Genomic DNA, 14,679 nt, shown 5'->3' with positions numbered 1-14,679 from the left:
AGTTGTGAGTTCAGGTTTGGGTGATGACTCTTGAGAGAAGCCAGGAATGACCCAGGTGAATAGGTAAAGGAGGCCATCAGAAGTCTGGAGGTCCAGGACTGAACCCCAATTGCATGTGTACAGCAATGCTGCATGAAGCCATGGCACGGGAGTGTCTGGTCACCCATCAGAGTTCTGCCATGAAATGCGCACAGCTGGGCAAGCCGGGGAACCTGTTTAAGAAACAGGCAGGATGTGATGCATGAGGGAGGGGAATAGGGAGCAGCAGTTGGAAAAGCCAAGCTAGGAGGTCACTCTCTTCCTAGAGTTCAAGCAAGGAAAGGCAGAGAGGGTAGATGGGAGTCACTAGGACTCATGGTGTCTTTGGTTGATCTCCCACAGTGGGCAGAGAAGTGAATAGAGGAGGAGGTAGAAACAAATGGTGAGTATAAGTGATATTTTTGTTTTTCTGGTCCTGAGCCTTAAACTCAGGGCTCAGGCTCTGTACCTGAGCTTTTCTGTGCTCAAGGCTAGCACCCTACCACTTAAGCCACAGCACCACATCTGGCTTTTTCTCAGTAGTTTATTAAAATATAGAGTCTCACAGCCTTTGCTTCCCAGGCTGGCTTTGAACCACAAGCCTTACATCTCAGCCTCCTGCATAGCTAGGATTAGAGGCGTGAGCCACTGTGCCCAGCAACTTCCTTTCTTAGTAAGTTATGAGATTTTTGTACCAAGTTGATTTTATTTTGATTGAGATTGAAATCATTTAACCCTAGATAAACCAAACAATTAAATTTAAAACAAACAATTCACTGGCAATTCAGTATAGCCACAGTGTTGTGCAGCCACGCCCTCTGTTTCTAGTATATTTTTAAAGTTAATGTTTATTATTTTAAGTAGTTGCACAAGGGAGTTACCCTACAGCACACCGTTTTATAAGTACACTGCCTCTCGAGCAATGTGACCCTCTCCTCACTCTCTCCCATCTCTCCCCACCCCTCACCCTCCCTCAGTGTTCTTAATTTCATAGGATATGCATTAAATTTGACTGCATTCTCTCTGTCATTTCTCTTTATTCCTCTACCCCTTCCTGTGGGTGGCCTCTCCATACTTCAAGTGCCTATTTCCTGGTATTCATTGTATTGGACTATAAGTTAGTTTTCTAAGGAATTACACCATCTGAATTCTGCCCTACAAATACCAAACTTGAGTCAATATATTTGTGTGCACCTGCGTATAATCCCTTATGTGTTTGCTTGTACATATATAAGTTAGTTTTATTTCCAGTATATTTTTGTCATCCCAAAAGGAAAGCCCAGACCCTTTGAGCAGTCATTGTCTAATTCTCATTTTCCCGTGCATGGAAACTCTGTGTTCTGTCTTTAGGAATTTCTTAGTTGCATGCTTCATATAAATAGAATTACATAACATTAAACCTTTTATGTCTGATTTCATTTACTGAATGTTTTTAAGGTTCAGCACCTAGTAGAGACACTTTATTCATTATTTATTCATTTAATTAATAAGTAGTTAAAGACTGCATAATGTTCCATTGGGTGGGTTTACCACAGTTTTCTTGTTCCATATTATGGCTGCATATTTGGCTGTAAGGTGTACTGTTGGCGTGGCCACTGCATATGCATACACTTATTTGATTATCTTTTTTCCATTCCCCTGGGAACACCTCTAGAGGTGGAATCCAACAACTCCTAAAACTAAATATATCACAAATGGAAATATCCACAGGAAATATTGTATATTAGCTCAAAAATTGATGATGTGTGACAAGAATTGTACTTGTTTCCTTACTTATGTATCTGTACAAATCTGTACATCACCTTTACAATAAAAATGTTGACTTATGCATTTATGTTATTTCAGTAGTTTATGTGCTGTCTGAGAGAGGATTGATGAGGAAGTTACTATGTATTAGTTAATTATCCCACCAAGAAATAAGAAAGCAGTATGTATACAGGTGCATGTGGATTTTTAAGGAGAGAAGCACCAACTGGGATAGATTCTTCTAAGAATAAGGCCTACAGATGAAGAATTGGATAGACTGCACCACATAGAGGGCTGGAGATGGTTTGTTGTTGTTGTTGTTGTTTTGTCAGTCGTGGGGCCTGAACTCTGGGCCTGGGCGCTGTCCCTCACCTCTTCAGCTCAAGGCTAGCGCTCTACCACTTGAGCCACAGTGCCACTTCCAGCTTTTTCTGCTTATGTGGTGCTGGGGAATCGAACCCAGAGCCTCATGCATGCAAGGCAAGCACTCTACTGCTGAGCCACCTTCCCAGCCCACAGTTAATGTTTTTGAAGGAAAGAAAGCCAGTTACTCTGTAGCTGGGCAATGAGAGCATGTGATGGTGATGAGATGAACTGGTAGCACCCACTGGCACTCACTTAACAGCTACTTTGCATGTAAAATGATGACCGTATTTTCAATCAACTTTTATCTTCTTCTGAGAACCAACAACTCCTTTATGTTAGCTCTTTTGGATTCTATTTCTCAGGGACACCAGTGGCTGGAAAGCGAGTTGAGCTCCATGAATGACATTCTAGCTTCTTTCTAGATCCCATGAACTATATCATAAACAGTACGTTAACAGGTTCATGTTTGCATTCCTTACAGAATTTTGGGTGATCTAAAGAAACATTCATTCTATATTCTTAACTGTCATTTTTCTGCCCAAGTCTTTCCTCTATAGGAATAAACTATGGAGCTAAAATTTTTATAAGATGTGGTTCTGTGGTATAATTCCTCAAACCGCCTACAGACTTGGACAAAGAGTTTTTATTGAATATCTATTAAGGGTTTTGTTTATTTGGGCTCATTTAAGTCATATAAACCACAAGAAGAAAGACACCAGGATAGGATAAATTATTCAGGATTCTGGATACTGAGACCACAGGAGGATACTCTTAGGAAAGAAATAAAAAAGTGCAATGCCTACATGCGTCTTCATATTTATATAAATTAATATGTATCAAAATAAACTCCAAGATATAAAAACAACATATCTCTCAAACTTTTTTTTGATGATTCTGTCTTCTTTTTGTACAGTGCACTCAAGTGTATATCTTAGGGAGAGTGTGGGGGAGGGCACCAACTCAAGGGGAAAGGGGTGAAAAAGTTCAGCAGTGGAGCTCACTGGACACGGATGAAAGTGAACTGTCCAACTCATGGGTGGAAACGGGAGGGAGGGACTGGGAGAGAGTGACACAGAAGACACTATGCACAGAGATGTACTCATTACCTGGTTCCTGTACTTGTAATCCCTCTGTAAGTCACTTTTGACATAACAATAAAATAAATTAATAATAAAAAAGGGCAGAAGGTAGACCCAAGATAGGAAGGAAGACCTGCTGGCTCTAAAGTCGAGGTTCGGTCCACCACAGCAAGAATTCTCGTGAGGCTTTGAAGTCCTATGCTTGTGGCTAGCAGCGTGTGGCCTACCCCCAACTGAGCTTAGCAGGAGTCAGGACTCCAATGGGTCGGCTTTGTGGGGTTTCCAGGAGACTGAGATCGGAGGGGGCCAGAGCCTGCCACAGGGTGACCTTCCCTAAGCCGTGTCACATCACTCCCCGGAAAAGATTTGGTGACTTACCAGGAGAATATTAACCTTTCTCATCAACGAGGCATTAGTCAGGACTGACCTAGCGAAGTGTGTGAGGTGACCTCTATCACGATCATGTGTAATTGACCTCAATAAGTCGGTCACAGTTTGTCCATTTATTCCTGTCTGCGGTTTGTGTGTGTTTCAGGCAGAGAGAGCAGATGGATTCGTCAGTCTGTTTGATTTCTGTGTGGAAAGAGCATCCGAGTGCAAGAAGAAACAGTAAGTTGTCTCTTACCTTTCCCAGAGCCCTGAGTCTGGTTCCTATTCATCTGTCAGGTTTATCCCAGGATGTGGCCACCTGGAATGGAGCAGAGAAAATGCTCAGTGCTGGAGAGCTTTGAGTGTTGCAGGGTGGCACCTTACGCACTCATACATGCGTTTAGTTTTGAATTTCCTGGAATGCCATTCTGTGGTGCAGCTTTCCAATCCCGATGACTGTGTCAGGGATGGAGCAAAGGACAGTGCTCCCGCCCAGAATGGTGTGGGGGTGGGGAAGGGTTTTGAGACGATAAAGAGAACCATTCTTTAAATGGACTCACCAGACACAGCTGTGTGAGAAGAGACCAGTTCCTCCTAGCTCATCACGGTACTGTCAACAGCTTTCTTGGGAATGAATTCTCTAAGTCTTAAGTTTGGGACTAAGATAGAGTTTAAGCCCCAAAGACTTGAGAACTAGAAGACTCCAGCTAATTGTTCTATCTATGGAGAAAAAACCCCAGGAACGTCCGTGCCCAGCCCCAGAGCCCAGTAGAGGGCTGGTGCTGCGCTCCACACCCCAGATCTCCCTGCCAATAGCTCTTCCCAGGAGTCTGTTGTGCTGTGTTTTGTATTCGTGCCCTCTGTCACCTTTTTCTTATTCTTTCTTCTACCCTTAATAGCTTTAACCAGCTTTCTCAGAAAAGGATACTTCCTTATTGTTAACTAGTGAATTGTTTTCCAGTAAGAACAGTTAAGCTGGTATTAGCTTTAATTCTTTGCCCCTCTAGTATAGCAGCATGGCTTTGGTTGGTTCTTGTGGTTTTGACTTGCAGGACTTCCAGTGTAAATGGCAAAGTGGAAACACTTTCTGTGTCTGGTATTTTTTAATGCTTTATATTTTTCCTTTAAACAAAAATCCACTTTAGATTTTTTCTTTACCCAAATGGAGTGCCTTAGATATGGCTTCTGATAAGTTCTTGCTATATAGAAGTACCGTGCCTCATCACTTTCCTATAAATAAAGTTCTTTTAAAGAACTTGAATACTTTGCTTGGTGGAACTGGTCTGAGTATTTTGAAATGGTGTCTTCATGATGCTGTTTTAGATGATTGTATCTTTGTAGTAAAGCAATTGTGCTGATATGTTTTAGTGGAAGCTATTGAGTAGCTATGACTGTCTTGATGTGCTAGATTAACCTTTAAGCAAGGGGGTCAATAAAAACCAGACAATCAAAACCAAGCAGTAGATATTTAATGTGATAGTTATTCTTGTAAGTGTATAAAGAAAGCAGATAAGCTTGCAGTGTCGATATTTGACTGATACACTTTCAGGCCCACTGATGGTTACAAACTTTAACTCTTGTGTTTTCGTGCCTTTCTCCTTGTAGTGCATTTAAGATCAATCATCCTCAGATCAAGACCTTTTATTTTGCAGCTGAGAATTTACAGGAAATGAACGTGTAAGTAGAGGAAAATGTCAAACGCAATATTGCTGAGAGCAAATTTACTTTGGTTAGGCATGGGAATTTTAAGCCAGTTCCTATTAAATTACTATCTGCTTTATTTCTGCCACTTTAGAGATTCCTTTCTGGAGCAACCACTCCAGAAGAAGACTGAGATCACCCTATGGGCATTGGTGCCTTTGTGTTTGTTCTGTTTCCTCTTCTGAGCCTCTTGAGTTAGGTTCAGTTCTTCACTTCATTTTTTGGTCTCAAGGATCTTCTGGTTCCACCTAAACAGCACTGAAAAAAAAAAAATGGACCTAGCAGTGGTGGAATGACCACAATATCTGTAGTTACAGTCAAAACACAGCCAACAGTGACATCATCCCTCTGCTCCAGGGGGGAGTATCCTGACACTCATTATATGCCTACTTCAAGTTCTAGCAATAAGATAATCACACTCAAGTCAAAAAGAAAAAAGAAAAAGGGAGTGAGAGAGAGAGAAAGAAAGAAGAGATCTTCTGTCCCTTAAAGTCTAAAAGACTTATTTTTGCTCATCGCTACTATAAATTGTGGGAGGCCATTTACATTTCACATCTGTGTACAGCTGGGTAATCGGATGTACACGTTTAACTGTTGTATTTCAGAAGACCATTCTGAGCTTATCTATAATCCCAGCTACTCAGGAGGCTTAAAGTGGGGGGATCAAGGTTTGAGGCCAGTCCAGGCAAGAAAAGACAAGAGTTCTTCCTTTCTCCTCTGGTATTCTTCTGAAGGAAACCACTAAGTGGAATAAGAAGTAGACAGAATTCCTTATAAGAAAAAATTTCCTTGTGAATTGGTGTCACAAGGAGAAAGATTTGAAAGTCTCGTGGAACTGATAGTTCCCAAGCATTGTGATTTTTCAGCTCCCATGGGCAGGGCTTAGCTGTGTGTGTGATTGTCATCCAGAACACGTGTAAAATGCTCTTGCTTAGAGCCAATTCCATTTGCAACTTACATCCCTAGTGTCTCTCCCTTCCTGCTGCCCCTCTGGGGCAGACTAAGGCACATCACAACGGCTGTTCTTTTGAGAGCCGCTGTCTGTGATTTGTATCATCCGGGGGGCACTAGCTAGAATTCCCAGTGTCTCTTTTTCCCTTCACACAACTGGTTAAAATATGTCGTTTATGGAATCTCTCTTGTGCATGCCACTGCAGCAGATGCTGGGTGATGGCGGTAAACATTCACGCATCCACCCATCCACCTACACAATACTCCTCCATCCAGGCAGACTATGTTGAGATGTGCCTTATTTATTTGGACACAATAATTCATTTCCTCTGCTTATTTGCCCTTCATCATTTTTCTTTGTCTTCTTGCTTTAGGAAATTAAAGAAAATAGAAGCTGCCTTTTATCACATGCAAGCACCCACACCCACACCCACACACACACACCCACACCCCCCCCCCCCCCCACACAGCTTCCTCTTCCCTGAGAAGCCCCATATGGGTAGGAGCATTTCACCTAACCTTTCAACCCTCTTCCACAGCACCTCTCATCTGCTCTACCACGTCCCTACAGAGGAGGGTAGAATACCTCACAGGAAGCTGGTAAACTGGGTTAGCTGTGCAATGCAAGGAATAGACAATGGAGTCTTCTAAATAAGCCTCATTTACTCCTGCAAAGAGAGAAGCTGCTTTTGTCCTAGTTCTGAGTTTAGCTTTTCCTCCGTTGGTCTTTTCAAACATCTGACATAAACGTTAAGAACAGATACACAAAAGGGTAGGATTTTTAAAACTTCATAACACTATTTTTTATAAGTGAAAGTGATAGGAATATTTATCAGAAGAGAAATATGGCAGAGAAAGGGAACATGGCATAGATCTGTCACAAGAAGACAAAACTTCAGCCTGCATCAACCATCTTGCTCCATCTTTTACTGCTTACTGATTTTTTTTTTGCCAGTCCTGGGGCTTGAACTCAGGGCTTAGGCACTGTCCCTGAGCTTCTTTTTGCTCAAGGCTAGCACTCTACCACTTGAGCCACAGCACCGTTTTCAGCTTTTTCCGTGTAGGTGGTACTGAGGAATCGAACCCAGGGCTTCATGCATGCTAGGCAAGCACTCTACCACTAAGCCACATTCCCAGCCTTGGTGCTAAGTGGTGTGTGGAAAGAGGCCCCACCCACAGGTCCTTACAGCCTGTGGTACCACTCAGACACCAATGAAGTCCACCTGGCTCTTTAGGGCCTTTCAGGAGAGACACAGTGCTGCCCATTGTCCCTCCTCTCCCAATGAAGCAATCCCATCGGAGTGAAAATGTTCTCCCATGTAGTCAGATACATTTTTCAACCAAGAAATTGTGAGCTCCTTTCCTGGCTGTCTGAATCCAGTGTATTTCTGATGGGTTTCCTCTCTGAGTCTCACATGGGAGTTACATAGCTGCCTGATATAACCACCCTAACCTGCCACGTTCAGCCTGTTTATCTTCAGGTGCTATATTCTCCACTGGCAGGTTCTTATGTAACAACAGATGGTGTTGTATGCGTATTAGCTGTAGCTATGACTTATACTACACCTTATGGATTTAAATCAGTATTTGTCACAATTATCAAGGTCAAGAACGTATTATCTGTCTATGTTCTAAAGAGTTGGTAATTTACTTGAAATTCTGTGGGTGTTTCTTTTTCCAACTTGAAATCAAGACATAGATTAGGTTTTGGACTTAAAGTGCCTGGATTCCTGTTTCACAGAGAAATGATTTTAAGCATTCATTTTGTTTTCTTCAAAAAAGGCTACATGCAATGTGTTAACATTTTGAAGCGTCATTTAAATTCTTAACATTATTTATTGTAGTGAGGTCTTACAAAAACGCTTCCTAACATTGAATTTTTTTTGTAGCCCTTCTCAGGGACCTTAATGACTTTGCTTATCCTTACGGCTCTATTAATGACCGTTTAAATCTCTACATAAACTCAGTTAGGTAAGCAGACTCACTGGCTGGCTTTGAATCGCTATTTCAAGCATCATTTAAAAATTGCTTATCTGGCTCTTCATGGATAAATGGCCCATCATGTAGTGCTTGAATATTTCACTATTTTTTTCTATTAATATTACTGTTACTGAATTTTATTGTGCCAGTGGTTCAAAATCTGATATGAAGAAGTAATGCTGGAACTTAAGCCAGTTCCCATTTTATTATCCTGAAGATTCCCCCCCCCCCCCCAGGGGCCATAGGAAGAAGTCTTTCTCTGACCAGGGTACCCAGATTAGATGTGGAGATTTGTTTCACAATAACACTGAAATGCCTTTCTCTCTTATGATGAGCCTGGGTAGGCCAGTACGTGGTGGATGGGGAGGGACTTGGTGAGATGCAGGAGTTAACAGGTAAGGATGTGGTTCTTTTTGGACATCCATCTTCTTGGGTAACTGCCTTTCTGGATGGTGACATTTCCCCCATGGATGATGAGTGGAAGCTTTGGTGTTCTGCAGGGATCCTCAATTTACAAGCACAGGATGAGTAATAAGGGCAACGAGAGAGTTGGTTTCTAAGCAGAGCTGGGAATTTCTGCCTTTCCTCAGACAGTGTTTGTGGGAAGAACAGTCTTGTTTTCTACATCCGTTTCCTAATACTTGTGCATCTCCAACACATACATTCACATTACATGAATATACAACAAACTCCCAGCAAACATCTGTCATTCCCCTTATGTAAATATCAGCCTTGAGTGCATCTATCTACTTAGCCACCAATACAAATTTATGTACTGCCAGGAGACCGAAAAAAGTTCTCAGCTGTTGAGGGGCTCTAAGAGGTGGGTTCTAGAAAGAGAATGGTCAAATGAGAGTCTAGACAGGTACTGCTTTATCACAGCAAGGAGCTAATGGTGACAAGAAAAAGCAACTAGGTTTGGGGTAAGGGTTGAGGCAGTTTTTCTTTTTTGTCAGAACTCTTTACTTTGCCATGTTTTCATGTCTCTAGAAAGGATCTTAGTTAGAGCTGCCGGTACCCTCAATTCAAAAGTATATGCATTTTTTTGTCCTTGCTTTTAAACTTGCCTCTTTCGCTTTTAAATGCTTTTTCAAATGGGAGCTCATGCAAGTATGGCATCAAGTGTAAGCCAAACACTACTAAAATGATATTCTTAAAGGGGAGTGATGGAATTTATTGTTTTGCCTGGTCACGTTTTTAAAATGTACTTTTAAGTGTTTCAGTTAAGGAATGTACAAAACATTCTTATAAAAGTGAGATACTATAAAAGAAAAAGTGAGAGACTGCCCAAGCCCTTTCCAACTAATTCAACTTCTCCCTGTGGGGCTAACCACTTCTGAGAGTAAGTTGTATGTCTTTCCTGATGCTTTTCTGCAAGCAGATATACAGATAGATAATTGTACACACAGATGCATCATTGTACAGTACATTAGGGTAGGCTAACTGTATTGCTCTAAATTTGTGCCTTTCAATAACCAGTGTATTAGAAATTTTCAAGTCATTACTTCTCCCTTCATCATTTTATTAGCTTCCTTTTAATATGGCATTGATGGAATCCACGTGATAATATATATATATCCATTTCCCATTAACAGCACTTTCCCAAATTTGTGTGCCCCCAAATGTCTTTTTGTAGACTAGCTATTGGGCAAAGAGAATGGAATTTAAATTTTGAATAATATCTAAATCCCTGCTCAAAATCGGCTATGGTTAACTCAGCAATTTTCTCCTTAGAAATCAATGATATTTTTAATCTCTGACAATCTTTGCCAAATCTACTGATTGGCAGAAACTTTTCCTGTGCTTAGATGAACATTCTCCAAAGTACTGTGATTTTTTTTGATGGTCTTGGAGCCTGAACTCTGGACTTGAACACTGCCCTCAGCTCTTCAGCTCAAGGCGAGCACTCTACCACTTGAGCCAGTGCCACATCTGGCCTTTTCTGCTTATGTGGTGCTGAAGAATCGAACCTAGAACCTCATGCACGTGAGGCAAGCCCTCTACCACTGAGCCACCTTCCCAACCCTGTGATATATATATTTTTTTGTTTGTTGTTGTTCCTTTGTTCTGCTATTCTGTTGGCTGAGATGAGCATTTCCTGGTTGCTATGGCATGATCTGAGCCCTGGGACTGGTCTAGTCTTAAGTGGCAATTAGAGAACTCAGGCTTATTGTGGTGCTGAAGGCAACTTGTTAAAAGATGTCATCTTCTTTTTTGTGTGTGGAATTTTCTAATTTAAGAGCAAATTTATTATATTTTTTCCTCTCAAAAATGAGCACAGCAAAATCATGGTTAGCTGAAACTTGGGTAAGAATTTCTAAATGGTTCACAACTATAAATTTGGAAATGTAGAATGTTTATACCTGCTAAATAAATAATTCATGGTGCATTGCACGACTAAGAGAAATGAAAACCTTAAATGAATTGATAAATGGTAAGTCTATATTTGTTGACTTAGGCAATTATTGAATGCTCTATTTTTTAAAAGAAAGACTGAATACACAATATGGAGTATTTAAAAATATACAAAAAACTAGAAATAAGTAGGAAACGGTTCTCCTAGATATTGACTGCCTCAAAGCAACATTTTTCCTTTCAGAACAAGATTATATAAGTAGGAATCTATGAGAGAGACACATTTTGTTTTATATCTTTGAAAAAAATTGTTTTCAGATGTGTTTCTGATGAAAAACTTGAGACAAAACTACAGTGGCTTGAAATTGCAAGCCGAGTTTGAGTTTCCTAAGATATCCCTAATTCTATTTTTGGTTTGGTGTTTAATTGGAATCAATTATCAATGAAATGATAAATCAGTAGAGAAGAGAACCTTGTCGATTTTTTACCATACATATTTTTAAGGAATTAAAAATTTCCCCAATTTAGAAACCTCTGTTAAACTCTAGCTGTAGATCTTCTGCTGAGTGATAAGAATCTTTCTGGTGCAAAAATAGATGGTCTCTGAAATACATCAACATTATTAAGAATGATGTATACATATTTTTAATGGTCAAGTGATTAAATTCAATGATAAATGTTTTGATGGTTTCAACAAGTTCCTGATGCATGATCACGTAAGAAGGTGGTTGTTCATATATATAGGATATTTAATTTAGCTTTCCAGTTAAGTTAGATAGCACAATGGCCTTCCTCGTTTATCTTCCAAAGCATACCTCAAGTAAAGATAGTAGCCAAATACTATAAAGCCAGAGTCCCAGAACTTATACTATGCATGGAAATATTTATATGAACAGTGGAATTAAGACTTAACTTCAAGACCAAGTCTGACATGGGGTCCAATCTTGATGGTCAAACATCTACTTTCTATTTGAATCTTAGGTGGTTAAGTAAGCTTGGACTAGCTGTAACCCATCAAGAAACAACTACAAAGGATGAAGGTTTGTTTTATTTCATATTTCTGAAAATTTAACATGAATAATTTTTTTAGAAAGGCGAAAAAATTAAAGTCTATGTGTAGTCGGATCCTGATGAAACAGGATTTGGCATTTTAAATGATCTGAAATATAGAGACAGGCATAGTCATACAGATTTATCAACATGAAACGGGGCCTCCTGTGCCAGCCCTGAGGGATTTTTGCACTTCACCCACACATGAGAAGCCGGGGCTTCACTGATATCTCAAACAAATGCCACTGCAAATGTTTCATTACTTACTTACATAGGCATGAACTTGTCATGAGCAAGTCAGATGATTTTCATCCCCCTATTTCCTCTTTGATAGTTTTTAACATTTCTGCCAGGTGTGCTGAAACTAATTTCCCTGAAGTTGCGTGAGGAATCTGAAGGTCACATGGGGACACACACTGTATTTTTAGTGCCATCCGTGGCTTTCAGTGTTCAAAGCTACAGCATTCTCCTTCTACCAGTGATGCGATTGCTCAATGTGGAGACCAGCAAGGCTGTAGCCAGGGCTGCATAGCAGAGCCACTGTTGATAAACTCGGACCACAGAAGACTTGGGGATTAGAAGAAAGGAGTTACATCTTTTAATAACAAAACTATATAATCTTAAATTTAAAATTGAAATGTGACAAGTTGATTTCAAACAAGGGAATGTAATAGGGTGAAATTAGTTTCCTAGTCATCTTCTTGGCCTTCTTTTCTTTAAAATAACTGCCCAATAGGTGTAGATTGCGGGGAGGGGGAGCACCAAACAAACAAACAAAAAGCTCTCCTGGTATTGATGATCTTCCATGCACGGTCCCAAACCCTTCTGCTGCTTCTTCTGTTAGTTCTCAGGGGCCCCCCAAATACCTGGCTCAGCTTAGCACTCCTTACTTTTTTTTGATACACCACGAATTGTTTAGTTACAGGCAGATGCCACTTTCTCAGCTCATTATAGTTTGTACCCAATCACTACCGATTTTCTTCACCCCTGAGCACATGCCTTCCCTCTCTGAGGAATCATTTCACTGTCCCTCAGCTGCAATAGGTCCTCTTCCTGCATACTGCGTGTTCTTTGAGGTCAGCAACCCTGTGAGGCTACTTGTATCTCCCTGCTATTTAATTCCTTCGTACCAGATTCACTAGATTTGTGTTGTGGAAATTGGGTTGAAATTGCAGAGCCAGATGGAGAAAAACCTTCGCTCATAAATTATGGGATAATTGCAAGTGTTAACATGCTAAGCATTTTCTTTTTCTTTTCTTTTCTTTTCTTTTTCCCTTTATTTCTTTTTGCTGTAGAATGCTATAGTGAGAGTGAGCAGGAAGAGTCTGAACTAGCTGGGGAGACACCCCCACCTCCTTATGCTTCCCAGACCTCGTCGCCTGTGGTAAGTACGGACACGCGCAGTCTACTGGTCGGTGATCACAGGCGTCAAGCTCATTCTATCCAATGAGACAGGGACTGCTTCAATTGATGAAATTTCAAATTAATCTAAGACGACTCTAAATTGCTCTTTGGGGACCTGTCTAAGAGCAGCTGCAGTTCCTGAGGTGCTGATTTTGTCCCTCCTCCACATGGAACGGTGGTAAAGGTTCAGGATCTGTCGCCTGACCTAGTCATGGATCCCGCTTAGAGGATTCATGGAAATGCAAAAGGATTCTAAATGGTAGGCCAATGTTAATTTAGACCCTACCTGTTCTCAGAGAGGACTTAAAAGTTAGAATTTTGTCAAGATTGAGACTTGAATTCAGGGCCTCAGGCTTGCTTGATTTGCTCCCTTGGCTAGTCATCTCTCTATCTGAGCCATGCCTCCAGTCCAGTTTTTTTCTGGTTATTTTTTAGATGGAGTCTTGGGATTTTCTGCCAGGGCTGGCTTCTAACTGTGCTCCTCTGGACCGCAGTGTTCTTAGGATGATTCGCAGTAGCTCCCGGCATCTGACTTCAGAAAGGTTTAAACTTCTTTGCCTGGCTGTGTATTCTGTATATTTCCTAGAGTAGGAGAAAGGGACAAATAATAGCGTAAAAAGAAAAGTCAGAAAGATGGGAAGCCAGGAGTGGGATTAGTTCATCAATGTTATAAGTGGGATGATTTTTTTTATTCACTAGGGATAAATCTAAATTTCATTCTCAGCTTTAGTTGTTTAGGTTATTACTGGGTATTATGATTTCCTTTTTTTCTTAAAAACTCTACAAAGGGTCAGAAAGTTATCACTGACAATGTGGACTTAGATGTTTTTTGTTTTTGTTTTTCTAGGTTGGCCTGATCTCTCTATATAGAGTCCAGGCTGACTTGAACTTGGGATCTTTCTTCTTCAACCTCCTGAATAACACCTCCACCATGCCTGGCCTATAGTTATAGATTTTGCTTAATTACCTACTTATTTTTTTGGTGGTGGTATCGAACTTGTCCTGTCATGCAAGTACACACTGTAAACATGCACTCTACCTCTGAGCTATAATCTCAGCCAGATTTGTGGATTTATATATTTATCATGTACTAGAATTTACACAAATGCTTTAAAGGTGTCGTCATTTAATCTTCAAATAACCTTGAGAAGTTGTATTACTTAATTTGCATTTTACTAACTACTAATAAGGCTACACATCTTTACAAGTTGATTAGCTACTTGTATTGTCTCTTTAGTGAAGTGTACATTTATATCTGAGGTCTCTTGTTTTTCTTCTCCTTTTTTCTGATTAAGAAGATTTCTTAATTTATTATTCGATACCCAAGGATAATATATAACTGTTAGCTAAATACAAGCACATCTCACTTATTTTTAAAAAAATCATTTCACGATTTCTTCTTGTAAGCCTATATTCTTGATTTGAACGTGTCAGATTTATCCATTGCTTCTGTAGGGCTCTGAAACCAGTTTTTGACCCCAGGCTCAAAGTCCACAAGTTCCACCCAGCAGGTCTGACCAGTTAACTTCTCTATGGCAGATAAAAAGACACAATAAAGGGCCAAGAAGGAAGATTTGTTACATGGCATCCGGGGGAGACAGCACTTCAGTACCCCTTTAGCCATCTTTGTGATATAAATATGAGGAAGTGAAAGGTGAGA

General features: G+C 40.4%; 2 protein-coding genes across 8 annotated transcripts in view; one reads left to right on the top strand and one right to left on the bottom strand.

Moving 5' to 3' along the window:
* Oprm1 (opioid receptor mu 1) overlaps positions 1-14,679 on the bottom strand; it is a 125,961-nt gene that overhangs the window by 16,817 nt on the left and 94,465 nt on the right. The gene's annotated exons all lie outside the window — the stretch shown is intronic.
* Ipcef1 (interaction protein for cytohesin exchange factors 1) overlaps positions 1-14,679 on the top strand; it is a 151,669-nt gene that overhangs the window by 107,733 nt on the left and 29,257 nt on the right. For all 7 annotated transcript variants that reach the window (XM_042677906.1, XM_042677826.1, XM_042677772.1 and 4 more), the window contains 4 exons: positions 3,745-3,818; positions 5,184-5,255; positions 11,547-11,605; positions 12,911-12,999. In XM_042677906.1, coding sequence (XP_042533840.1) covers positions 3,745-3,818; positions 5,184-5,255; positions 11,547-11,605; positions 12,911-12,999 — 294 coding nt within the window. The remainder of the gene's footprint in view (positions 1-3,744; positions 3,819-5,183; positions 5,256-11,546; positions 11,606-12,910; positions 13,000-14,679) is intronic.

The sequence above is a fragment of the Dipodomys spectabilis genome, unplaced genomic scaffold (genome assembly GCF_019054845.1).
Source record: "Dipodomys spectabilis isolate Male_0828 unplaced genomic scaffold, ASM1905484v1 ptg000001l, whole genome shotgun sequence".
In the NCBI taxonomy this organism is placed as follows: Eukaryota; Metazoa; Chordata; class Mammalia; order Rodentia; family Heteromyidae; genus Dipodomys; species Dipodomys spectabilis.
Note: the sequence above shows the minus strand (reverse complement) of the source record. Positions and strands in the feature narration are given on the sequence as shown.